Genomic DNA, 27,355 nt, shown 5'->3' with positions numbered 1-27,355 from the left:
ATTTAGATGCCTTATGTCCATTAACTATCTTTCTCAAATAGAAAATATTCCAGAATCCTTTCTTAAGCTATGATTTAACTTTCTCTCCTTTGTATTCTTTCTCTTTTAATTATCTTCGTTCCTTACCTTCTGTTTTACTTCATTTATCTGTGCTAACCTCAATGTTAAACAAAAATCACATCAAAATACAAAACAACTCTGTCCAAATTCCCAACCATCATCTTTTTTATATATTAAAAATTTTTCCTATCATCTCTCTTTACTCTGTGATGTGTGTGCATGTCTGACTTGCATGGGCATGAAGACCAGAAGGAGAGGGGATGATGTTTAATGCAAAATAAAATCCATTACATGTTTCTCGTTCCGTAATGGTATCCCTTTTGGTATTTGCTGAAGATTTCTCCTGGTGTGTTTTATGAAGGCATTCCAGCACAGGATATGAGAGCACATCTAATGTGCATTACGTCTCATTTGCCTTTTCCTGTACGAATCACATAGATCAACATACACAGTGAGTGAGTGATAAAAAAGCTCCCTGAAGACAAAGTGAAGTTATTTCAGTGTACTTTTTATTAAAGCATGGAGAAAGTCTTGTGTACAGCTACAGGTCGATATTTTCAAAAGCATACTCTAAGAGAATAAAAATGTTTACGTTAAACAATTTTTTCAAATATAAACTCCATGTATACTTACTAAAAAAATGGAACATATAGAAAAAATTTTATCATACTTTCCATTTTAATATTTTAGTATAATCCTCCTCCCTAGTTGGGTTATTTTGTTGTTGTTGTTGTTGTAAGCAGTTTTTACAGTTTCTACCATATCTTTTTTTAAGGTAAAATAACTTATGTAAAAAGTTTGATCAATTAATAAGTTGGATTTCATAAATGCTCCAAAGGAGAAACCAAGAGCCACACTGGTCTTTAGAGGAAACCCAGTCACAATATTAATTGACCTCTTTGTCCAACCCCATTGTGAGAGCAGATGGAATGAAAGCAGGTGAATTCTTCAATGGGGATGAGAGCTTCCCCTGTTGTAAGGGCAGTTTTCAGATCAATTATTAAACATGTACATGTGTGGTGTTCACTATGTCTTCCACAGGTGCTTGTGGCATCTTCCTTCATTGACAAGGGCTGCAAAGGCTGCAAAAACATACGTCTCAGAAGCAAAGGGTGGGGAGACGCCATATAAAAAGCCGGAAATTATTAAAATCTTAGGATTGAGACCATTCCCAGTCACCAAAGGCTTGCCAATAGCACAGTTTCTGCTTCTGGTGTCTACTCTGAAGAGCAAGACCACAGAGTGGTACCTTGTCTACTATTCCACCGGAAGTTGGATTTCTCCAGCTACTGGCGAGCAAAGAGGGAGAGTGAGTCCCTGCAGGGGCGGGTACCAGGCAACCGCGTCAATTTGAGAGGTCAGCGGTCAGCCCAACTCAATGGCCTAGGCTCACCAGGACAGGCACGGGCCCTGCCGGCCTCCGTCCTCTTCCGCTTGCTTCAGGTGCACTGCGGATCCATCCGCCGCAGCGAGCGCTCTCGGTAGAGCGGCGATCAGCTTTTCGTCAATACCCGGATGGAAGTGTAATGGCCGCCGTCAGGGACTTACAGGCAATGGGGACCACGACAGGTATTCCCTGTGAGCGGGGCTGCCCAGACTTGTTAGGATGCCTGGACTTATAGAGGGCCAGCTAGGGGGCAAAGGGCGAGTTTGTGGGGCGTCAGGGTTCCCCCCCCGAACCGGCTCAGGGATCCGCCTCTTGAGCTAGGAAGCTCCAGTTAAATAGTCCCGGCCATTCAGTGCTTTTGCCTAACTTGCTGCAAAGTTTTTCTAGGTAAGTCGGTCTTTTCAGTGTGGTCCCTTGCAGGTTGCTAGCGCTAACCCTAGCCATACTTGTTTTACGTCCGGGCTTTTTCAACTCTTCCCTGACCCCACAGCTTGGGAGCTGGAGCGGAGTGCGACTATAGTGTGCCTCCGCGCGCCTGAGGGGCAGCAGAACCCCGGAGGAAGGGGCGGATGGGGCGCGGTGTTTGGGACGGAGAGGGGAGCGCGGCGTTCGAAGCACCCACTCGGCGGGTCCCAGGGCTGGTGGAGGCGGCAGGGGCACTCCTCAGACCGCGCCCCTCGAGCTGTAGGTTCGCAGTTCCACAGCACCCCAACTCGACGGCGTCCCCAATGTGGGTCCAGTCTATGGTTTTGGGAGGTCTTTTCTTGCAGAAATGCTCAGTTCTCTGGCGCGCGTTCCTTCCTTGGAATTGTTCAAAGGCGCTCCTCCCTGCAAACCTCAACCACACCCCGTGGCAGATGGATTTCTTTGTAACTGGCTTTCTCACTTGTAGGGTCCATTTTGAGTCTCTTCTTAACATGGTGTCCTCATTGTCAAGTAGTCTGTTCCTAGATAGCCATAGTAATTGAAAATATTTAGGGTAAATGTATATGAGGTAAAATGTGTAACTCTTAAGTAGACCAACGAAACAGATATGGTAGCCTTGAGATTCAAAATGATAAAGTTAAAGGTTCAGTTTCTTTGTAGGTTTACATTTGGAGGTGTCTAGTGTTTGTGAGGTATTGTAGTGAAAACAGTTGGGTGTATTTGGTTATCAAAAGTTCAAAAATTCCTAAAAAAATAAAACCAGTGTTTAAGGAATTCTTAAGAATGTTGAAGTTTTTATGATTGCCACAATGATGAAACATGAAGACGACAAACTGTACATTAGGGTAGGAATTTCATGAACTCGAATAGCTGTGTGTTAGGCCTACTTTAAATTGTTGAATTGGTTTTTATGCAGCAAGAGATCTGACTTGAGTGTACTATGAAGTTAATATCCTCAGGTTGAATAGATAGAAACCACTCAAATTGAGTGAAATACGTTTACATTTTTCAGAGTTTAATTGCTAATCAATACAAGTGGGTTCTTCTGAAACTCTTAAAGACGTTGCATTTTGTTAACATTTTTAGGATGTTGGTATTTCATAGGGTGGGTAAGATAGTAGACCATGCTAATTTTTGTTAAAATTCATAATAGCCCCTTACCTAGAAAATTGTTAAAAGCAGAAGGCGGTGTAAAATACAGGTATCTAACCACCTGTTTTGCACATTCACATTTTTTCCTATTGTTGCCATCAGAGTGAATCTAAATACCAGTTCGAAACGCTTTATGTCTGGTTTTATGGAAGAATTAAAGGACAGCAACAACAAGAATACCTGCTGTGTACACTGATAACAGATGAGCTTTTTCACTGCTCAAATTTTTTATCATTACACTTCAGATCCAGTCCTTTCTGGTAATAGTATACTATGATCCCAAAAGTTTTTGTATCTTGAAACATACCAGAGGGAATATATTTTAGTATAAATATATAGTTTGTCTTTAATGTATATATTTTACACATGTCCTTTAATGTACTTTATTGTTTACTTTTTGGAATTGTTATTGAAACATTGTGTGCTTTAGATCACTTAATACATTTTTTTAAATGATAAAAGACTTGAGTCTTGCCCAGTTTCTTTTAGGTTATTCTACTAAAAGTTTTTTACAGAGCACTGTACACAGAAGAAAAAAGTGATAATAAAATTGAAATTTTTATTAATAATCTGATCCAAGGTGTAAAGGCTATGAGTATTTCACTTATGTATGGGGTATTGGCTTCATGTGGTGAGCATTTTTCATGGGATGATACCAGAAAATGAGTATTAAGAGGGTAGGATACCCTCCATTGTGAAAGATACCATTGTGGTAGGATAGCTGGGTTGGAATTATATCCAAATTCTAGTTCTAGCTTTGTGAATTTGGGCAAGACTCATTTTCCCTATCTTGTGATGAATGAAATTGAATTAAGTTGGTTCTAAGTTCCCTTCTAAGTTTTGAGTTTTCTGACCTTTGTAAACTCATGACTTTGTCACTGGGTATCAATGATAGGTAATTTGCCTAAGTGCAGAGGAGTTTTTTTCTTCTAAATTTATACACATAAGTTTAATATGAAGCATAACTGAATTGAGAGTATAAAAATACTCTACTAGTAATTTTTGCAGCAAAGTTTTAAAATCTTGGTCTTCATTTCCAGATATCATCTCTTTTGATCACTGTTCCTGATTGTGGCTTTGTGCGAGCATTAAATTGTGTGCCTTTTGTTCCTTGAAAAAAGAGGTACGGTAAAGATTGAAGTATTATTTTATATAGTCTATTAAGTTAGTATGTTCTAACCTTAGTCAAAATAAAATAGTTATGTATATGTGAGTTTTCATAAATTATAATTTTATTTTTGGCTTAAAATACATATAGTTTTTCATTACAATATAAGCAGAAAAGTAGTTTTTGGTTTTATTGTTTGTTGTTTAACATTTCATTAGAGATCTAAAGATGATTTTAACTACGTTGTCCTTCTAAATATTAAAATGGCATTAAGGGCTTTTGGGTAATAAACGATGGAGATAAATATGGCAGGAAGACGTTTTGAAGCTATGTGAACGGCCAGAGGAATGTTGGTGTTTTTCTGTAGTAAGGGCAAAGTAATGCACCTGAAGAAAAATTGTCTAGTGTGATTAATGGCATCTACATTGTGCAAAGGGACTTGGGAATTACTATAGATTTATGACTGATTTCTTGGAGACAATCATCCTAATATCTCAGTGTGGACAAAAGGAAGGGGGAAAAAATCAGCCAACAAACACATGGTATTCTGGGGAAATCTTTGCAAACTCAGTGGAAAATATTGTGTCCTTGTTAAAAAAAAAAAAACACCTGAAACACAAGTGTTTTTATATACAAGTCTCTTCGTTCTTCCTGTTTGTTCCTGTGATACCACAGCATCATAATTTTCCTCACCAAGTGAAATAAATATCCACAGAAGTATAACCCTAGGACTGAGAATATGTACGTAACTACTGAAAATAGCCAAAATAGACAATACCAAGTTAAATTACTACTTAGGTCCATGAGCTTTACTAGTAGATGGCTTTTTTTCGAGGCATTTCCACAAAGGCATGCATTTTTAATTTTATTAGAAGTTGATGTCTAACAACTACCATGTGTAGAAAGCAACAAAGCTTAATTGAGATACCAGGTTTCCATTTATATTCATTTACCTGCATAATTTCTTCCTCTATGACATTTGTTTGATCTCTTATTTCGTGTGATTCATATCAGTACTGTGTTCATCTGGAATAGAGAAAGTAACTGTGAGTGTTAAGAATTTTCTTTTCTTTTTTAAAGATTTTATTTTTTTATTTTTTAGAGCTGGGAAGGGAGAAAGAAAGAGAGGGAGAGAAATACCACTATGTGGTTGCCTCTCACACGCCCTCTACTGGGGACCTGGCCCACAACCCAGGCATGTGCTCTGGGAGTCAAATTGGTGACCCTTTGTTTCTCAGACTGGCACTCAATCCACTGGGCCACGGACCAGTCAGGGCAGAATTTTCTTTATTGTGTTGATCTAAACTATTCAAAAAGTAATATGTTGAAGAATTAAAACGTCAGATTCAATGGACTAAACAAGAGGCTGTTCTTTGATGACTGACCAGAATGATTTGGATTATTCTGTCTTAAAAAAACCGAGCAAAATCTGACTAAAAATTTTAAAGTTGTAATAGGTATGACTTCATGAAACAAGTGTCCCAATATTAGAATAAGGGTGCATGACTTGAAGCTTAAGAAAATTAGGTGGGCTTCAAATAGGTCTCGTATCAAGGAGTGGAAATAGCAATAGCTGAAAACAAATAGTGGCTTTTAGAAAAAGACAAATTATTTACTTATCTGTCTATCTGTCTGTCTGTCCTCACCTGAGGACATACTCATTGACTTTAGAGAGAGGGGAAGGGAAGGAGAGAGGGAGAGAAACATTGATGTGTTACCTCTTGTGTGCACCCTGACCGGGGACTGAACCTGCAACCTGGGCCTGTTTCCTGATGAGGAATCAAACTCATTACCTTGCAGTTCACAGGACAGTGTTCCAACCAACTGATCTATACTGACCAGGGTAAAAAGTCATATCATTTTATTTTTATTATTTTTAAAAAATTTTAATTGTTCAAGTACAGTTTTCTGCCTTTTAGTCTCATCCCAGCCCAACCCCTCCCAGCCCTCCCCATTAATTTTAAAATGTAGTAAAACCATCACCAGTTAAAATTGGGTTGTTGGAGGTTGTGTCTGGTAGAAAATCTATCTATCTATCTGTAATTTTTGTTCCCTCAGTATATGTTCATTTTGGGGAACCATCCCTTTCTGCTGTAAGTAGTTGGTGGGCCATCAGTCTTACAGTTTTATAACCCAGGCCTAGTCATCCCTGTTGCCATAGTGATTGCCTGTTACTCAAGCAGACACAATTGGAATCCTTTGAAATTGATGTGTGAATGCAGGAAGAAAAATGCTCCCTTCTCTCTAAAGTTAATTTGGGAGGGTGCTAGTGACATTCTTTCTCACATGAAGGAGAACCTCATTTGTGGTAGGAAAAAGTGAAGCCATATAGAAATGAGAGATGGATGGAGATAGAGCACCAGTTTCAGTCAGGGCCTATGGTATGAGATACCAGTATCTGTCTTTTAATTTTGCCCCCTACCCTGGTGTCCTTCATAGTCCTTTGGGCCAAAATTCTGTATATAAAATAATTTGAATTTGATTACAGCAGAACGAATTTAGGACCTATAGCTTCAACTTAATCATTCACATCCATCAACAATGTGCCCTTTTCCTCCACCTTATAAAAGATGCCCTTTATTCATTCATCATTCATGCGTGCATGTAGTGCCTCGTTCCACCTTATATTTATTGTCTACCACGTACAAGTATGTGCAGCTGCCTAGTTAGTCACAGATTATGCATTACCCTTTGTTATCTTGTCCCTCCTAGTCATGCCAGATCTGTACCATTTCCCTTCTCAGAATTTCTCACTGTATGTCAGTTAGATCACCATAGTATGTTGAGGTGTTCTGTATAGGCTGAGTGGATGGTGGACTTCTCTAATATAATCCTGTTTTTGTATACTTAAGTTACAAAGATAATAAGCATGTGTTGAGAATAATCAATGCTGTGCTTAGCATTTTAGTAATATGTAAGAATAAGAGTTCTTGACATTCAAAGTGCTTATAGTTTAATTAAGGTATCCAGATAAATGTATGTGAAACTCAGCATAAACAGCTAAAACAGATAAGTAAATGCATACTTGTATAGTATGGATTTTAAGTCCGAGTTCTAATAGGAAGGAAATTAGTTAGGGCTGGCCCAGTCTAGGAAGGTTTCTTAAGGTGTAACTTCAAATGGATTTTGACTTAACGAGGCAGGTTTTGATAGGCACAGAGAATAAATAAAGGATATAGAGTTGAAAATGACTAAGTCCAGTGGTCAATTCTTAGTCTTCATCTTACTTGACAGGGTTGGTCAATCCCTGACCCTGGGAACCCTTCCTTCACTTTGTTTCAGGTACCAATTTCCTGATTCACCTTCAGTCTCACTGGTCATTCCTTTCAGTTTTGCTAGTTGGCTCTTTCTCATATTTTCCCTCTAAATGTTATAGTACAGGCTTAAGCCTTAGACTTCTCTGTTTACTTATCCTTTGGGTCATTTATTCTACATACTAAATACATGCACACAAAAACGTACACACATAAGTGACTCCCAAAATTTTACACCTAGACCTCTGTATTGTATATTGTGCTGCACATTCTACATTTCCACTTGATTGCCAACTAGATATCCCAAATCCTGCGTGGCTGAATTCAGCTCTTGATATACGTGCCACACCAACTATTCCTACACAGGCTTTTCTAGCTTAATAGTAAATGGCAACTTATTTATTTCAGTTGTTGAGTCAGAACTTTTAGAAGTATCCTTGACATGTTTCTTTCCCTAATATGCCAAATTTTAGTCTGTCAGAAAATTCCATGGTCTCTATCTTCAAAATACATACAGTGTCTGACCATGTCTCATTGTCTCCACTAAGACACCATCATCTCTTCTTACCTGTGTAATTGCAGTGTAGTAATTTCCAAACTAGCCTCCTTCCTTCCACTCTTACCTTCCATAAACTCTGTTCTTAACATAGCCAAAGTGATCTCTTTAAAAATATAATTCAGCTCATGTTACTTATCTACGCAATATGCTCCAGGAGATTCCCATCTTGTTTATAGTAAGACCAAAGTTTTTATAGTGTCCAGCAAACCTTGTTTCAGTCCTTATGTTACTTTGACTTCCTGTATTATTTTCCCTGCAGTGCTTTCTGTTCCAGTCATACTGAACTTGCTACCCTTCGAACATGTTAGGCACAGTCTACACTCAGGCTGTTAGCACTTACTATTTCTTTTCTTGGGATGATGTCTCCTTCAGTTCTTCAAGATCTTGGCTCAAATATAACCTTTTCAAGTGAGGTCTCCCTGACTTAATATTTAAAATTGCAGCTTTCTGGTTTTGACTATTTTTCCCTGTGTTCTATTTTTCCACAGCATGGGTCACTTTTGAATATATTATATAATTTACTTACTTTATTATTTAAGTACCCAGTAAAATACTAGCTCCAGGAGGGGAGGGATTTTTATCTGTTTTGTTCACTGCTGTGTTCCCAGTGCTTAGAACAAAGATTGACACAGATTTGCTGCTAGCTGCAAGCCCACTACTAGGCTAGGTGCTGGGGACATAGCAAAGAATGCGAAAGATATGGTCCTTATAGTTACGCAGCTTTTATTTCCGGGGTAGAGACAGATAGAAAATAAATTGGCAAATAAAATTTTGCCATAGCCCTGGCAGTGTGGTTCAGTGGATTGAGCGCAAGCTGCAAACTAAAGGGTTGCCGGTTCTATTCCCAGTCAGCGCACATGCCTGGGTTGCAGGCCAGGTCCCTAGTGGGGACCACGTGAGAGGCAACCACACATTGATGTTTTCTCTCACTCTCTCCCTCCTTTCTGCTCTCTCCAAAAATAAATAAATAAAATCTCTAAAAAAAGATTATTTCACAATTTTTTAAAAATTTTGCTAAAGAAACAAGTATTACCAAAAAAAGAAATAAAAGGGACTAAAATAGAGAACAGTTTTTTTCTGTTTGAGGAAGGGCTGGTTTACAGGTTGGAGAAAGCCTATCTGAGGTAACATTTAGGCTGAGACCAAAAAGATGAGAAGGATCTAGCTTTATGAAGAATATTTCAAGCAGGGAACAGCAGGTGCAAACGCCTGAGATAGGGAGTATTTGAGGAACTGAGAGACTATTTTTGGTAGCTTTCTGGAGTATATTTACAGGTGGGGAGTGGTCTGAGATGAAATTGAAGAAAAAGGTCCAGGATTAGATGTCACTGATCCTTGCAGGCCTTGACAGATTAAATTTAATTTGAAGTGCCTTGGGAAGCCGCTAAGGAGTTTTAAGCTGGAGAAATTGATCTATTTATATTAAGATCATTTTTACTCTTGTGTGGAGGACGGAGTCAGAGGCGGATGGTGGGCAAAAGGAAGTCATGGAGTGCCAGTTAGTAAGACTATTCTTTTAATCCAAGTTAGAAATGACAGTGGGCTAAAATGATTAGTGGAGATGGAGAGAAGAATTCAAGATGTATTTTGGAGATAAAATTGACAGGACTTGCTGCTTATGGATTTATGTGGGAAATAAGGAAAAGGGGAATCAAGAATAGTTGCTTGATTTCTGGGTTTGGTAACTGGATGGGGCTGTGGTGCCATATACTAAGATGGGGGAGCCTGGAGAGTAGAATTTGTTTTCTATTCATAGACAGAGGGTTTTTATAGAGCCAGAGAAAAATTAAACAGAAAGCTGAGAGGAAATGTATTACATGTTCTCCTAACCAAGGAGCAGTAAATCTTTTGAAGCTCCCCACCCCATGCATGTGTTCAAAATCTCAAGTAAATTCTGCCTCTTTTCCTAAATCACTGTCACAGCAAAATGACAGAGGAAGAAAGGAATGAGAGATGAAGGTAATCTTTCTCCTTATTCTTAATCCAGTAGTCTTTATTTTACTTTGGACAGATTATTTCTGATTTTTCTACTAATGCCTACACAATAAAAATGTGTTTTTTCTAACTCTGTCTATGTATTTTAAGTCAGACTGCATTGCAGCAAGGAAAGTTTACATGATCTGTGGCATTTGCTATGAAGTGATTTAATCTGAAATCACAGGGAGTCAGTACTTGAATTGAAAATAAAATAATAAATGAATTAAGAATGTGTTAGGTCCCTGTGTGTCCACTCCTGTTGATTTTTGTGAGGGATAAATGAGAAATATGATACAGAACTTGTCTTTTGGAAGCTTATAAATTATCTTGGGAGGTAAAACTTTAAAAAATGAAATGATATAACTATAAAACAGTTTGTAATAAAGTGGTGAGCAGTGCCTATCCTCTAAGTGAATATTCCAGAAGGGAGAGATTAGTGTGTTTTAAAGGTTTCATAACCTTGTAGGAGGTAGAGTTAGAAAGAAAGTTTGACCAGTATTGAAGTAAGAGAGACAGAAGGGGTGACAGACCTGGCAGACAGGTACAGTATGTACAGAGGTAAACAGGTATGTGTGTTGGGGGCGCAGAAAGCATCTTATATATTGAGCACTTTACACACACACACATTGAGCAAAGTTTCAGAGTAATAAGAAATAGGATTCATCTGAACCAGGAGCAGTTTTTGTATTTTAATTTTCTTTCATAATTCATACTCATTCATAATTGAACTTTTTCATAATCGTATACCAGTGTTGTCCACCTACCTGAATGTTATGTGTCTCACATGTACACCAGCATTTTCAACATTTGTAGATCTGTACTTGGTTATATTTGCGTAATTGGCACTTCCTTTCTCTCTGCTATGTTTAAGTTGTTCATTAGGCCACAGTGATTTGAAGGGAGCTTGCTTTCATTGTATACATAAATTCTACAAAATCAGTTTTAATTTGTTTAAAGTATGATAGGCATTATTCTCTAAGGTTAACTTTGAAAGAACTTAAAACAGCTATAAAAAAACACCCCAAATCTTTGTTCCATGTCATGAAAACATAATCGTTTTCTTGAGGGCACTAAAATAGGTTCTGCTTTGAAAGTAAGAGTTTTAGGGGGCTTTGTGTGTTTTAGATTTCTTTTAGGCAGAACCTCATATTTTTTCAGTAAGGTCTTCTTGCTGCATGCTGCTTTTGTTTCATATCCATTTATATATTTGTATGACCATTTTTCATTCAACTGCCTGCAGAAAATTTGATGACTCAAGGAGTGTAATAGTTATAAAAATAATGAGTAATTATATTAGTTTTCTTATCTGTGTATTGTGACTAGTTTGGTTACAGAGCTATGTGCTGAATCACAAATAGGAATAAGCTAAAATCAGAGGTTTTTAGTTCTTTGTTTAATATTTAAGCAATAGAATGTAATGACTAGCAAATACATTTGTTTTTGTGTTGTTTCACTAAAACTAAAGACTATGGAATATTTTTGCTTTTTAATTTGTTGCAGAAAGCAAACAAAACTCTAGGAAGGGTACTTTTTAATTTACTTTTTCAAGTCTTAACCTTGGCATTTTACTTTGGGAATTGTCTTTTTAAAATTTCTTGGCATCTACTGTACAATTCCTAATCCATGCTAACATTGCCTGTTCTCTGGATCCTCACTTTTTATTGGATTGTCACTTAGTCCTCTTAAGTTTTTTGCTCATTCTCTACCGTATCTTCCTTGCTTTTTAGTACCATTCTAGTATTTCTAAAATAGTGATTTTATAACTTCTCTCTGCGTGAGAAGTAAGTTATTCCTGGTTACCTTTTACTTACCTCAGCTTCAGATCTGTTTTCAACACTCTTTTGTCACTTAAATCTTTGTTATACATTGTCTCTTTGGTCTAGATCCTCCAGTGGCATAAGAGAAAAATATTTTTCTCCCAGTGTTTCTTTATTCTGTTTTTTTGGTCTAGATAGCTTTTGTTCCTTTCTTAAGTGTTTAAATCCCGCTATTCTTTAAAGGATCATCTACTTTTTGAGAGATAGACATTCACCTATCAACCTTATATCTTCATTAAGAGCCTTTGGTTTTAAGTAATAGAACTAGCTTTAGCTAATTTAAGATAGTATAAGCTTTTAAGGGGGGACTATTTTCAGGATATAGGATTTTCTAGAATTTAGGGGCAGGAATATACAGGTAGGCCTCAGTAAATACTTGTGGAGTTACATTACCCTCTTGGTTTTGGCCAGGGTACCTAGAAGAGCTGATGATTCTCTCCCTATTGTTGGGGTTTTTTGTTTGTTTGTTTGTTTGCTATGCCATAGTGTCATTCCTTTAAAAAACTTACCCTGTTTTCAATAGTATGGAGGAAATCTTTCTATGGATTTGTCTTTGTTTGTGTAAACATATAGGACCTTTCCTCCTGATACGAAAGATGAGGATATGATGATATGAAAGATGAGGATCTTTCCTCCTAATTTAAAAACTGTATTACTTGCCTTAATTGGTAAGTTCCTTTTTTAAAACACCAAAAAATTCACAATAAATCTTTGTAAGTCAGTTCAGTACGTATATCTCTTTATAATGTTTTCATGTGGCTGTTCTGTAATTTAATCATTTTCCTATTCATGGACATTTAAGTCATATATATATATGAATTATATGTATATGGCATATATATATGTGGTGCTTTTATTTGTAGGATAGAATGTAAAAAGTGACCATGGGAGAGTCTTAGAAAATGTAAAGGAAATTGATTATCTTCAAGGAAAATACAAATTGCCTGAAGTGACTCAAGCAAATTCAGAGAGCTTGGAAACCACTTGCAAAATTGTAAGGCCTAAAATCCACAAAAGTACTAGGCCCATGTGGTTTTGTTGGTGTAGTATATGCAGTTTTTCAAAATTATATTGTTTATGGTATTATAGTTGTCCCAATTTTTCTCCCTTTGTCCCCCTCCACCCAGTACTTCCCATGCCTTCAAGCGATCCCTACACCATTGTTCATTTCCATACACTATGGCATAAGTTCTTTGGCTACTCCATTTTCTAGACTGTACTTTACATCTCCATGGCTCTTCTGTACCTGACTATTTGTACTTGAACCCCTCAACTCTTCACCCAATCCCCCACACCCTCTCCCATCTGGCAGCCATCAGAACACTCTCCATATCCATGATTCTGTCTTCTTCTTGTTTGCTTAGTTTGTTTTTTGATTTGGTTGTTGATAGATATGTATTCATTGCAGTTTTATTGTTTATTTAAGTATTGAGCTTTTTTTTTTTAAATAAATCCCTTTAACATTTTGTGTAATAATGGTTTGGCGATGATGAACTCCTTTAGTTTTCTCTTGTCTGAGAAGCTCTTTATCTGCCCCTCAATTCTAAATGATAGCTTCGCTGGGTAGAGCACTGTTAACTGTAAGTCCCCACTTTTCATGACTTTGAATATTTCTTGCCAATCCCTTCTAGCCTGCAAAGTTTCTTTTGAGAGATCAGCTGACAGTTTTATGGGAACTGTCCTGTAGGTAACTAACTTCTTTTGCTGATTTTAAGATTCTCTCTTTGTCTTTAACATTTGGCATTTTAGACAAGATCGAGTGCATTCAGGATAGTATGACTGTAGACTAACCTTTGCCATTTTAATTATGATGTGTCTCAGAGTGGGTCTCTTTGCATCCATCTTGTTTGGGACTCTCCATGCGTCCTGGACTTGCAAGTCTATTTCCTTCACCAAATTAGGGAAGTTTTCTTTCATTATTTTTTTCATAGGTTTTCAATTTCTTGCTCTTTCTCTTCTCCTTCTGGCACCCGTATGATGTGAATGTTGGAATGCTTTAAGTTGTGCCAGAGGCTACTTGCACTATCCTCATTCTTTGGGTTGTTCTTTTTTCTTCTTGTTCTGACTGATTGGTTTTGCTTTCTTATGTTCCAAACCATTGACTTGATTCTTTGGAGTGGAAGTTTCATCCACTGTTGTTTCCCTGAATTGCTCTTTATTTCAATTAGTGTATCCGTCATTTTTGGCTGGATCTTTTTTATGTTGTTGAGGTCCTCACTAAGTTCCTTGAGCATCTTTATAACCAGTGTTTTCAACTCTACATCCAATTTATCTCCATTTTGTTTAGTTCTTTTTCTGGAGTTTTGATCTGTTCCATCATTTGGGCCATGTTTCTTTGTCTGCTTATTTTGATAGCCTCCTTGTTTTTTGTTTCTGTGTATTAGATAGAGCTGCTATGGCTCCCTGTTTTGGTAGTCTGGTCCAATGTAGTAGGTGTCCTGTAGGGTTCAGTGGCATAGCCTCCCCTATCACCCAAGCTGGGTACTCGAGGGTACCCCTCATGTGGGCTGAGTACGTCCTTTTCTTGTAGTTGAGCCTTGAGCAGGTCAGTGGGGAATTTGCCCCAGCCAAGTCAAGCACTGGCTGTGACCCCTGACCACCAACCTTCCTGCATGGAAGATTGGCTATACAGGAACAGGGTCATAGTGCTCCCACTTGCTGTATACCTCTCCACTGGGCATGTAGGGTCTGGTATTTCCTGTTTTTGCTGGCCAAGGTTGGCCTCTACCTGTGTTCTGCCTGGGGCCACCCTTCATGAAGTATAAAGCAATCTGAGATGGCTCCTACTTGTGTTGGTTTGGAGATTCCCAGGTAAAGCCCAACTGTGAATCAAGGTTGGCTGTTCCTAGTGCCCAGCCTTGGGCCACTTAGCAAGAGGTATGGGAACTGATGGCTCACTGAGGCTGGCTGTTGCTTGTTTGGTAGGATTTGGGAAGTTGTGAATCATGAGCCAAGACCAGTCATTCATACAGAAAAGTCATGGTTTAACAGTTTAGGTGGGCCCATAAGTCAGGTGTGATGGTGTCTCAGGGTATCTCCAGGGCAGGGAAAACTGTTTGCTAGGTTGATGGAATCTCAGGCATTGCCCTCACTTGCTGGCTCTGTGGCTCTGTGGCTCTGTGTGGGGAGGGTTCAGAAAAGGTGCAGTGGCCTCCGTCCACCTTTGTGTCTGGAAGAAAGCTGTCCCCCAGCTCTTGTGTTGATACCAGACACTTCGGTTTCTCCTTGTATGCCACTGGTGCTTTTCAAGCTGCTGCCCTGGTGCTGGAGCTCAGAGGAAGTGAATCTGAGTGAGTCTGTGTGTGGATTCTTTAAGGGGAACTGCTTGGGACTCCAGAAGTTTCTTCCACCAACTCAATGCCCACCGGTTTTTGCAGCCAGAAGTTATGGGGATTTGTCTTCCTGGCACTGAAACCGTGGCCTGGAGGGGCCTGGTATGGGGCTGGAACTTCTCACACCTGAGATATCCCTTCTAGATTTTTATTCACCACACATGGATGTGGGACCAGCCAGTTCCGCGTCTCTGCCTTGCTTATCAGTGTGGATAGATGTGATTTCTTTAATTTCTTAGTTTCAGACTTCCATTCAGCTCAATTTCTGATGGTTCTGAGTGATAGTTCTTCTATATTTTACTTGTAATTTTGATGTGGGTGTGTGCAGAGTGGAACCATGTTTACCTCTGCTGACATCTTGCCTGGAACTGCAAAGTTAGTATAGTGTAGGCTGTTTTAAGATTCAGACAGTTCTCATGTGTAGTGAACTTTACAGAACAGATGAAATAGAAAAACTTACAGCAAACATTCTAAATAAAAAGAAAATTCTAAATAAAATTTTGTCTGATCAAAACTAGAACTTTATTAAGCAATGATATGCCTAATCTAAAAATACTTCAACATTATACTTGCTATTCATTTGTGCAGTATATAGAAAAAAATAGATCAGTGTTACAATTTTTACTTTTTTATTCTTTTTTTTAAAGATTTTATTTATTAATCTTAGAGGGGAAGGGAAGGAAAGAGAGAGAGAGAAATATCAATGTATGGTTGCCTCTCGTGCGTCCCCTGCCGGGAACTGGGAACTGGCCTGCAACCCAGGCATGTGCCCTGACTGGGAACCGAACCGCAATCATGTGATTCGCAGACCCGCGCCCAATCCACTGAGCTACACCAGCCAGGGCACTTTTTTATTTTTTTAACAATATACCAAGATAATGAGACATTATTATTATTTATTTTCTCTGTAAAATACATGTAAGTTTTTATTTGTATAAAACACTCCATAGCTGCTATTCTGGTGGTGCCAGTTCCCTTGCCTTTTATGTAACATATGGCTCACAAATTAATTGTTAAATACACAACAAAAAATCACTTATAGCATGAATTTATAAAGCATGAGTGACATCTAATAGCATAATTCTTCATTCCCTGCATATTATGTTTGTCACTAACTTTGTAATAAACTTTTCTACAGTGGTGTGGTTGGACACCTCTGTTTTTATATGAGAAGTACAGGACTGAGTAAGCTATTTTATTTTGATTGCTTTTCTACCTTTAGTATAGAAAAACAGTCAAAACATCAGTTTTGTTTTAGCTCATGTCTACTACTTTAAATTGATTTAGGAAAAACTCAGTTTACACAGAAGTCACTTTGAGAATTTCAAATTTTTCATGGTTTCATGGCATTTTTGATAAAGTTTCATAATAGTGTGGTCTAGAGGTGACAGATTGTCATTCTTATTACATCCAAATGTAATCTGTTTACTTATGCTATGATAAGGAAATTATCAGTATGCCATTATGGAGGCCATAGAGATCCAACGACAACATTTTAAGAAATACTGACATAAGGACAACCAGTTATCACTAAACATTTATATATATATATATATGATTAACTTTTGAGTGTGGTTTTGTGTGACTGTTTGCTTATCCATCTCTTCTGTATTTATATCAATAGTTTTTTTTATATCGATAGTTGTAGCTGGATGCATTAAAGCCTGATATATCTATTGTTTATTTTCTGGTTTTCACTCACTGCATCTGGGATATCTTTCTATTAATAAATGTGTGAAATTTTATCTTATAAAATTTGAGTAATATTCCATTGAATGAAAATACCATAATTTATTTTTTGGTTGGTACTTAGTTATTTTTAATTTTGTGATTTTTGTAAATGGCTGTAATGAACATCTCTGATTGTTACCTTTAGGTTTCCACTGTCTCAACTATGTCTGGTATCCCCTGTTTCAGATATTCTGTTTTACTCTCTGCAGGGAATAAACCTCTAGGCTTCTGCTGTGGTGGGGATACCCTGGCATTGAATAGGGAGGACTCTTAGCATCTAACCAAGAACTCAAACAACTTTCTCCAAATTTCTGTTTATTTTAGCTCCCTCCTTCTTTTCCATTTTAGAGTTATGTGGTGCTGCCAGTTCCAAATCCTTTTGAAGATTAAAAAGTGTAAAATGGGTTAGCTCTTAGCTTTACCCACTATCTGCCTGGGACTGTTTTCTTGGGTCTGCAGAGTTCTTTACTACTTACTTATCTGCTTTCCAGTATCTACGATTTTGTTGCCATTGTCATCTTTTCTGTTTTCCATTGTTAATTTTTCTTTAAGGGCTTCTTTTAATAATCACATGGCAAATATTCTCCTTCTCCACTGTTTTCTGATTTCTTAACTGTGTTAAGAAAATATTTACATTTATTTCTGTTTTGTAGATTATTGACAGATAATTCTTCTCATTGTTTTTAGTTTTTTTAAATTGAAATTTGATTTTACTGAAGTATTTACTTAAAACTTTTTTTCAGAAGGAGTACATAGGTAGTATATTCTCTGAATCTTTGCACATCTAAACTTGTATCTTCACATATGAAAGTTTACATGGGTGAAGGGTTAATTCTTTTCTCTCAGAACTCTATAAATGTTACTTCATTGTCTCTAGTATATAGAATTGTCTGTAAAATGTTTGATTATATTTCTGTCTGATTAAAGTTGACATTACTGATGAAAATTTGAATATCTTTTTAGGTAACTGTTCCTTTCTACCTTATTTTTTAATAATATTTCGTTTTTATCTTTTCAACCAGAACATGTTACTAGGATAAGTTGTAGTTATTGAATTTTATATCCCCCCCCCAATAATGTTGCCAGGTATTTGGAGAGCCTTTAATTTTGAAAATTCAGGTCTTAAAAAACAAAACAAAAACTCAATGTATATTTTTCTTTTTTTTCCAAAATCACATTTCTCCCCCATTTACTTTGTTCTCTTTTTCATGGCGGTGTATTATTTTTTTTAAGTGAGATTGCCAATTTTTAATTGATTTTTAAAACATTTTCTGCTTGTTCCTGCAGTAACTTTCATTGTAGTTACTATTTTCCACTAGTAGATGGGAGAATAGAAAATAGGTTTTGTTAAGTGTTCAGGTTATTTGCCCTATTTTGAGACACAGCATCTAGTGATGTTTCTACCTACTTACCTTTTTTGCTTTATAGGCATTGGTAGTTGAGATGAATTCTTAGAGGATGTTCTTTTCTTTCTTTCCTTTTTTTTTAGTTGAGGGTAGAGGAAAGTTGTAATAATTTTTTATTACAACAGCTTAGAAATAATTATTTACTTCTATGGAAAAAGGACAGAAATCTTAAGCAGAACATACCTAGGGATTTAGGAAGATATGTCTTCATTCAGAAATAATTTTCTCTTTTCTCCTGATAGCAGGTGCTAGCAACCCCCAACTCTGGTTGGCTTCTGGACCCAGATCAAAGCTCTGGAGTCATCTTTTCCTCCCCATACCTCAGTTGGAGACTTCTGTTACCCCAGGGGACTCTGCGGAATCTTCCTCTCAAGCCCTTGCTTTCTCTTCCAAGGTATGTTTAGGGAAGGGAGGAGACAGAATTATGTTATTCATTTCCTTACTCAGGGAATAATACTAATAGATACTCATCAAGTATTGGTTGAATGAATGTCCCCTAGTAGGCCTCCTCTTCACAAATGATGCTTGAAAGTTGGTTAGCATTTATTTTCACTGTTCTTTCTCTGGACCATTTCCTACCAATGCCTTGTAGTATATATATAGGGAATGTTTCCTAGTTTCTAGCCATTTTGTAGGATTATCTTAATTTTTTTTTTTTAGTTTGTGTTTTCAGTGAGCAATTGGGAAAGGAAAGAAGTCAAATTGCTTCAGTTTGTGCGTGAAACTTTCCAGGTTATATTAAAGGGCCAGTCACTGTATACAAATTATATTATTTCAAGATTTGATGAGATATTGGTCAAGTGTTACAAAGAAATAATACATATTTAGGAGGCAGTAGTTTAAATAGAAGATTTAAAATCAGTAATCCTTATTGGTGGAGTAGAGATGAGAGATTATATTGAAAAGATCATTAGCTAATAGGTTGGAAGCTTAAAATTATAGTAAATTTCTCCTGAAATTTTTCTGAAGTATTCCAAATACGGCAATGTATTTTGTCCCCATGTGTGGCAACCCTAACATAATTTGCTACCAGGGTATCATCTTTGATTACTTCCATATATACTACAGGTTGAACAAAATTGAAGGCAAAATAGATACTCCAAATTTAAAATTTGGGGAAAATAACAAACCCAGAACTCCCTAAAATGCACAAAATTCCCCTAATACTGTGTCATATATGCCATACATTAACTATAGAAAAATTTGACATTCAGCATTAATTAACAGTTATCAAACTTAAGTAAAAGTTGAGTGGGTTTCTTAATGAGTTAGTTCCTTTCAGGTTTGTTTTGCCTGTGAGGAAAGGATATGCACTTTATTTATTTCTCTGTTTTTCTATACTCACATAAGGACATTTTTTCATTGCTTTAGAGAGGAAGGGAGAGAAAAACATCCGAGAGAAAGGCATTAATCAGTTGCCTCCCATGTGCGCCTGGACCATGGGTTGAACCTGTAACCTAGGTTATGTGCATTGACCGAGAACCAAACCTGCAACCTTTCAGTTACAGGATGACATTCCAACCAAGCCAAATCAGCCAGGACAAGGGCCTGCACTTTAATGGGTAAACTTTATGGCATCTGAGTTGACTGTAATATATTCTACTTAATTATTTTCTGTTCTTTGTGTACTGAAAGGGTAAGGTTCCTGGCTGATCAACTCTGAATAAGAAATGTTTTAAAGTATTTGTCCTGCCTCCATCTCTTAGATTGTAAGCCTCAAATAGGAGGTAAGGACCAAGTTTTTGAATCTCTCCATGACACCAATCAAAATGCCTCATATTCATAGTAGGTATTAATTAGTGTTAGTTGATTGAGTTATTTAAAATCATATTTTTAAACTGGTTGTCAGACTTTAAGATATGTGTTTTCTTAAATACCATGCCTGGTATTTACCGTTAGAGGGGAAGGGAAGGAGAGAGGGAGAGAAATATCAATGTGTGGTTGCCTCTCGTGTGTCCCCCACTGGGAACTGGCCTGCAACCCAGGCATATGTGCCCTGACTGGGAATCGAACTGCGATTATCTGGTTTGCAGGCCTGCGCTCAATCCACTGAGCTATACCAGCCAGGGCAGATACGTGTTTTCTTATAAGAAAATTTTTTAAGTTGCACAGAAATCTTGAAATGGAATTCATGATATTTAGAAATATTATTAAGATTTGAGTTTTTTAGCATTATACTTATATTTTTGAACACATGAAATATCACTGTAAAAACAATTTGCCTTTTACAGTGTAACTCATGATATAGAATCCTCTTAATTGTATGTAATAATGAAGTAGCTTGGGTATGGACAATCCAGAATGACCAACAAATGGAGAAGAACCATTTCTAGTTCTTAAGAACCACACCTAGTTCTAGTTCTATGTGTTCTTAAAAAGTTTCATGTGTTTGACTCCCATCTTCAGATTCTGGTGTGGTGAAAACTCTATATGTAATTATGATATTTGTTGCCGTTGAAAATGTGATTATCTTTAGGGAATGTTTTCAGTTGGTATGAATAACCACCAAAGATCGTTGAATTTTTTTCTAGCCATTTATTATTTTTCTTACTTTTGAAGAAAAAGCTTTTTATAGTAAAAAATTTACAGTAAAAATTTAATATTTAAAATTCTGTAAACTGCCCTGGCTGGTGTAGCTTAGTGGACTGAGTGCCAACCTATGAACCAAAGGGTCACTGGTTCGATTCCCAGTTAGGGAACATGCCTGGATTGCGGGCCAGGTCCCCAGTAGGGGGCACACAAAAGGCAAGCACACATTGATGTCTCTCTCTCTCTCTCTTTCTCCCTCCCTTCCCATCTTTCTAAAAGTAAATAAAATCTTTTAAAAAAACTCTGTAAACTGCTACCTCACTGATGAATTTATTAGGCTAGCATATATGTGTGTGTGTATATGAAAAATGTGTTTTTTAGACCCATCCCCAAATTATTAAGCTTGGGTAATATTAAAAGGGCCTTTTAATATAAAACTAATGTAATTTCTAATTATATTCCTCAAATAAAGGATTTCTAAGACAGTGAAGTTTCTAGTTATTTAGCTTAACTGAAATCTGAAGCTGAGACCTTTGGGTGGGCATTATAGATGAACCTTCATGTGATTTTTCACTTTATTTTCATTAGCTTATCTAATTTTATTTATTACTCATATATATATTTAAGATCACTAAAGTAAGAAAATGTAATTCTTCCAATACATGGTTTGATATTTTACTACTGAACATTTAGTACTCAGGTTCCAATCTCAGCAATACACTGTCATGTTGGTAGAACTGTCATAACTTATTATTTCTTTATTGTTTTTTATTCCTCTGAAATTTGAACCATACTCCCTCATCCATAGTAGTTACATACTGTACTGATGGTAGCTGCAATTTATTTAGCATTTTACTAGATACTTTTACATATATTTTCTTACTTAATCTTCACAACAATTTTATAAAAATAGGTAGGGGAAGTACTAATATTTTTCATTGTATAGATGAAGAACCTAAGATACAGATTGACACTTGTCAAGAATAACATAAATCAATAAGTATTTGAATTAATGGAAGCAAATAGTAATGGGTACATTCTAATCTGCCAAGGGCTTTTAGAATGCCCTTGGTGCCCTCTGTCTGAGTTCTAGGAACAAAAAGCCAAACAGCCAAAATGGTAGAGAACCAGAAAGGTAGTAGGTAGATATTAGGAGTACCTCAAGGGAATGTGCTGTTTCTTTTAATTTTCTTCTGTTTTGTTCTTTTTTTTTATATGTTAATAATGGTAACTTGAGAGCAGGTAATGTCATTTTGTTGTTGTTAGATGAATGAAACTTTCATTTTATATATAAATTGTCCTGATAAACTAAAGAAGTAGGAAATACGGAGAGAAATCTGTTGAAATTTTTCCAAGGTCATAGCTTTAAAGTCAGTTTCATAAACAAGTGAGAGAGTTAAGGGTATAAGTGTGTAATTGGAATGTAAGGTTTTAGGCCTCTCTTTTTAAGATTTCAAAAGTCCTGTTTAAAAACTATAGCATCAACTTAATATAAAAATCTTAGAGTTTAAGAGTGCCTTTCCAATTCTGGTTTTCTTTAGATGAGGAAACTGAGGTGCAGAGAAGTTGAAGCTTGTCCAGTGCCACAGAGCAAAGCTGGAAGTAAAACTTCTTGTATTCCCTGATTTCCATGTTAGCGATATCTCTACTTCAAACTTTTGCTTCTTGGTAAGCTGTTCTTAAAATAATTAACAGATCTTTTATTACATCTTTTATTTATGTGTTTGAGCAGCATTCCTATCTTCTGTCAAAATAAACAAATATATGAAATTTATTGATACTTTCGTGATAAAAGTTTCAATTCTTTGTTTGGTTTTAGGTGAGTTAATGTGGGAAAAATCCTGGTATTTCGAAGATGTTTCAGCACAGTATTGTTTCCTGTTTAAATTTCCAGTAATTTCAAGAGTTTTCAGAAAAAAAGAAATCGGGATCTTTTTAGTTGAATCATGCCATCTGAACAGAAACAGTATATCTCTGATGAAAAACAAGCTACATTAAGAAAAGATTATGATATGAAAAGTGATGTAGTTGATACTATCAGATCAGTAATTGAACCAAAAATTTCAGAAAGTGATTTTCATTATAAACTGAAAAATGTGAAAATTTATTTGCCGAAGATAAATATTCCAAATGAAGTCCTATTGAAACATGAAGTTGACAAATACAGAAAATTATTTCAGCATAAACCACAGACTGCAAGGAAATCTATTGGTATAAAGGCTGCAAGCTGTGTAGGGGAGTGTGTGTTATTTCATAAGTCTGAGAAGGTTGAAGAAGAGGGTATAAAAATGTCCGCAAAAATACTCAGTTTCAGCTGTTTAAAATGCCGAGATAGCACTCGATACAGCCCAAATGATTTACAGAAACACTTTCAAATGCGGCACCATGGCGAATTACCTTCATATCCTTGTGAAATGTGCAGTTTTTCAGCAAATGACTTCCAGGCATTTAAACAACACAGACGAACCCATAGAAGCACTTTAGTAAAATGTGACATTTGTAACAATGAGAATGTATATACTTTATTAGACTTGACAAAACATTTTGTATCCACACATTGTGTAAATGGTAGTTTTCAGTGTGAAAAGTGCAAATTTTCCACCCTGGATGTTGGCACATTTGTTCAGCATATTCATAGACACAATGAAATCCATTATAAAAGTGATAAATACCATCATATATATTTTACTAGAGGAGAGATTCAGAAGCACCTTCATGTTCATTCTGTTAAATTTCCCTTCACTTGTCAATATTGTAGCTATGGTGCCACAAGGAGAGAGCACCTTGTAAGACATGTTCTTACATTACACAAAGAACATTTATATGCAAAAGAAAAATTAGAAAAAGACAAATATGAAAAAAAGGTGGCAAAGACTTCAGTAGGACTTAAGCTAATACTGAAAAGATACAAAATAGGTGCATCAAGGAAGACATTCTGGAAACGCAAGAAAATCCACAGTGGAAGTGACCAAATTCTAGAAAAAAACACTGAAGTACTTGAAAAAGTGAACAAAACACAGGCTAAATCTGAAGGCCAGAGCCATCTTATTCAAGAACATTTAAATGAAAAGGATGAACGACTACACTGTGAAAGCAATGACAAACCTGCTCAGTCAGAGTCAGAAAAGCCAACTATTCTGTCCACTGGACAGCATAATAGAGCTGAAGAGCTGTCAAATTCTACTTCAGGTTTCTTGAAGACTGCTGTACAAGGACCTACAGTGTTAATGGTGAAAAACAATAGAATAACAGTTCCAGCTAACTATAGTGCTAAGTTTATGGGTTTCAAGATGGTGGATGGAAAACAACATATTGTAATAAAATTGTTGCCTACCAATAAACAGAATTTATATTTATCAGGCTCACAGGCAGATGCTGCAAAGGACAGTACTGCTAATTTGAAGCTACAGACTTTGGACACCACTGGATTTCTAACAAGAGGAACAACTGACTTAAGTGACACAGTTTACATGAAATCAACTACATTTTCATGTTCACCTCCTATACTTGCAGGGAAAGTAACTTCAGAAAAAGAAATAGCTTTGCTCTCTCAGACGAGTAATACCCTTCAAACTATGGGTGATGAAAGAAGTGTATCTTTTCCACCATCATCAGAATTCATTACATCATCAGTGAATTTCACCACGAAAGTTGAAACAAGAGATAATGTTGACTTACTAGGAAGTCATATTACTCATAGTTACCCTGAGGTATCAGGTACTGCCATTAAAAGTTCAGATAAAATCAACTCTGCTACCAAACCAAATGCATACAGTAGTGGAGATATGCATAACTACTGCATTAATTATGTCAACTCTGAATCACCTGTTGAATGTTCCAAACAAGGATCATTACCTTTTCATAATTACTCAAAAGTGAATAATTCTAATAAACGCCGGAGGTCTTCAGGAACAGCAACATGTGAAAGCCCTCAAAGAGAATCTTCATCGAGTAAGACAGTTGGTCAACAACCAGTAAGTACATCAGTCTTAACACTAGTGAGAAAGGAGAACTCAAACCCAGATAGCATGTTAGCATCTGTTAGCCTTTTAAATACTAAAGATGAAACTTTAAAAGCTCAAGTTGATACAGAAGAACAGTGTGTTTTAGAAAAAGGACAAAACATTGATGGCCAGAACCTATACATTAATGAAAACCAAAATTTAGAGAGCATGACTGAAAAATCTAAATGGGATGATGTTTCCAGTGTTGAGTCACCTTTGATGCCTAGGATCACATCTGTGTTCTCTCTGCAGAGCAAACAGGCATCAGAATTTTTGCCACCTGAAATAAACCAGTTACTTCAAGATGTATTAAAATCCGATATAAAACAAGAGTCTGGTAACACTCCAGATAAAGGCCTGTCACATCACTGTGACCAGTCTTCTCAGAAACATGAGGGAGAAAGCAAAATTATTGAATCTTCAAAAGACTTCAGAGTGCAAGGCATCTTCTCAGTTCCGTCTGGTAGTATGGATGTTAACGTGCCTACAAATGATCTGAATTTAAAATATGGTGGAAAAGAAACACAAATGCTGTCAGTGTCACAAGATGTGAAAGATTCAGAGAAGACACCTAGAATTTCAGGTATTGGCACATTACTTAAGACTCAGTCAGATGCAATAATAACACAGCAGCTCGTAAAAGACAAACTGCGAGCCACTACACAAAATTTAGGTTCTTTATATATGCCGAGTCCACTTGTAAATTCAGAACCAAAAAAAGCTATATTTGTCCAGACTCCAAAAGGCTTTTTTGTGCCATTGCACATTGCTAACAAGCCTGGATTACATGTTGTTTCAGGAAAACCACAGGTTAATAATCAAGGAGTACCTGCTTCTCTTCTTTTAAACAAGAAACCTGGGATGATTTTAACATTTAATAATGGAAAATTTGAAGGTGTTAACACGGTCCAGAGTGAGAGTTCTCAAGCTTGTGGAATTACAACAAAAGAGCCTTGCAGAACACCTTTTTTAAAGGTAGAACCGAACAGTAATTGTCTGACACCTGCACTTTGTTCCAGCATTGGCAGTTGTTTGAGCATGAAAAGTAGCTCAGAAAATACTTTGCCGTTAAAAGGCCCTTACATTATTAAAACACCATCAAGTTCTTCAGTGAAAGCTGTTCCCACTTTTAATATAGTATCTGAGCATCAGGGTGCTAAGTCGAATGTCTTGAATTCAGTAAAACAGCAGAATGAGACTTTTCCAAAACCACCTCTTTTTACCCTCTTGCCTGATGGCAAACAAACTGTTTTTTTGAAGTGTGTGATGCCAAATAAAACTGAGCTGCTTAAGCCTAAATTAGTCCAAAATAGTACTTATTATCAAAATATACAGCCAAAGAAACCTGAGGGAACACCACAAAAAATATTGCTGAAAATCTTTAACCCTGTTTTAAATGTGACTGCTGCTAATAATCTGTCAGTAAGCAACTCTGCATCCTCATTGCAGAAAGACAATGTGTCATCTAATCAGACTGCAGGAGGGCAGAAAGAGCCAGAATCATCTAGAGATGCCTTACCCTTCTTAGTAGATGATATGATGCCAGCAAATGAAATTGTGATAAGTTCTACTGCAACATGCCCAGAATCTTCTGAGGAACCAGTACGTACCACCGATGGTTCAGAGACCAGGGTTTTGAGGTATAAAACAAATTGTACAATTGAGAGAAGTTTTAATAGAAAAAAGACTTCCAAAAAAGATATTTCAAGAATAAAAACTCATGTAAGAAGTAGAGATTCTGAAACTGCCAGTGTATCTAGAAGCAGAAACTGTAAACGAAAGTGTAGGGACAGTTACCTAGAACGTCCAAGAAAAAAAGCAACATTACATAGAAAGTGTAAAGAAAAGGTTAAACCTGAAGATGTCCAGGAATCATTTGGATTTTGCACACCTAGGCTTTCAAAAGATTCAGTCAGAACTTTGCGACTTTTTCCCTTTAGCTCCAAACAGCTCGTGACATGTCCCAGGAGAAATCAACCAGTTGTAGTGTTAAATCACCCAGATGCAGATGCACCAGAAGTAGTAAATGTAATGAAAACAGTTTCCAAATTTAATGGACGTGTACTTAAGGTTTCGTTGTCAAAAAGAACTATCAATGCTTTACTGAAGCCAGTTTGTTATAACACTTCTAAAACAGCTTATGGTGATTTTTCCAAGAGGCACAAAACATTTAAACCTGTTAGTTCTGTGAAAGAAAGATTTGTGCTAAAATTAACACTCAAAAAGACAAGCAAAAACAATTATCAGATTGTGAAAACTACCTCCGAAAATGTTCTGAAGGCTAAATTTAACTGTTGGTTTTGTGGTAGAGTGTTTGACAATCAGGATGCTTGGGCTGGTCATGGGCAGAGACATTTAATGGAAGCTACTCGTGATTGGAATATGTTAGAATAATGTACTGTAATTACTAAGGAAAAGAAAGGGAAAATTAAAGGAAACTGGATTTACCTTAATACAGACATTTTCTACTTCAATAGAAATTAAACATCTAACCATTGGCTATATTCTTTAGAAGAGAAAAAGGTTTATGTGTGATGTTGGAAAATGCTATTACTGCACACATAAATTTTGAAAGAATTCATCACAACACAGATGTACCTTGATTTGATTTTT

General features: G+C 36.6%; 1 protein-coding gene across 4 annotated transcripts; it reads left to right on the top strand.

The window, feature by feature from the left end:
* Window positions 1-1,298: 1,298 nt before the first annotated feature.
* On the top strand, window positions 1,299-27,355 carry ZNF518A (zinc finger protein 518A). Of its 4 annotated transcripts, none has more exons than XM_037050848.1 (5): window positions 1,299-1,629; window positions 4,066-4,148; window positions 18,452-18,603; window positions 22,280-22,406; window positions 22,558-27,355. In XM_037050848.1, the coding sequence occupies exon 5, from the start codon at window positions 22,685-22,687 to the stop codon at window positions 27,134-27,136; it is 4,452 nt and encodes a 1,483-aa protein (XP_036906743.1). In that variant the 5' UTR covers window positions 1,299-1,629; window positions 4,066-4,148; window positions 18,452-18,603; window positions 22,280-22,406; window positions 22,558-22,684; the 3' UTR covers window positions 27,137-27,355. The 4 variants fall into 4 exon arrangements, with proteins under 4 accessions (XP_036906743.1, XP_036906744.1, XP_036906742.1 ...); XM_037050849.1 differs by having other exon boundaries at window positions 1,299-1,834; window positions 18,455-18,603; XM_037050847.1 differs by having other exon boundaries at window positions 1,299-1,834.

This window comes from Sturnira hondurensis, unplaced genomic scaffold (genome assembly GCF_014824575.4).
Source record: "Sturnira hondurensis isolate 20B ecotype Veracruz unplaced genomic scaffold, ASM1482457v3 Scaffold0006849, whole genome shotgun sequence".
Classification (NCBI taxonomy): Eukaryota; Metazoa; Chordata; class Mammalia; order Chiroptera; family Phyllostomidae; genus Sturnira; species Sturnira hondurensis.
This window is presented reverse-complemented; position numbering and strand designations above follow the sequence as displayed.

What these genes read in the sequence shown, in the direction of transcription:
- ZNF518A (XM_037050848.1), top strand. Translation starts at nt 22,685, where the DNA reads ATGCCATCTGAACAGAAACAGTATATCTCTGATGAAAAACAAGCTACA.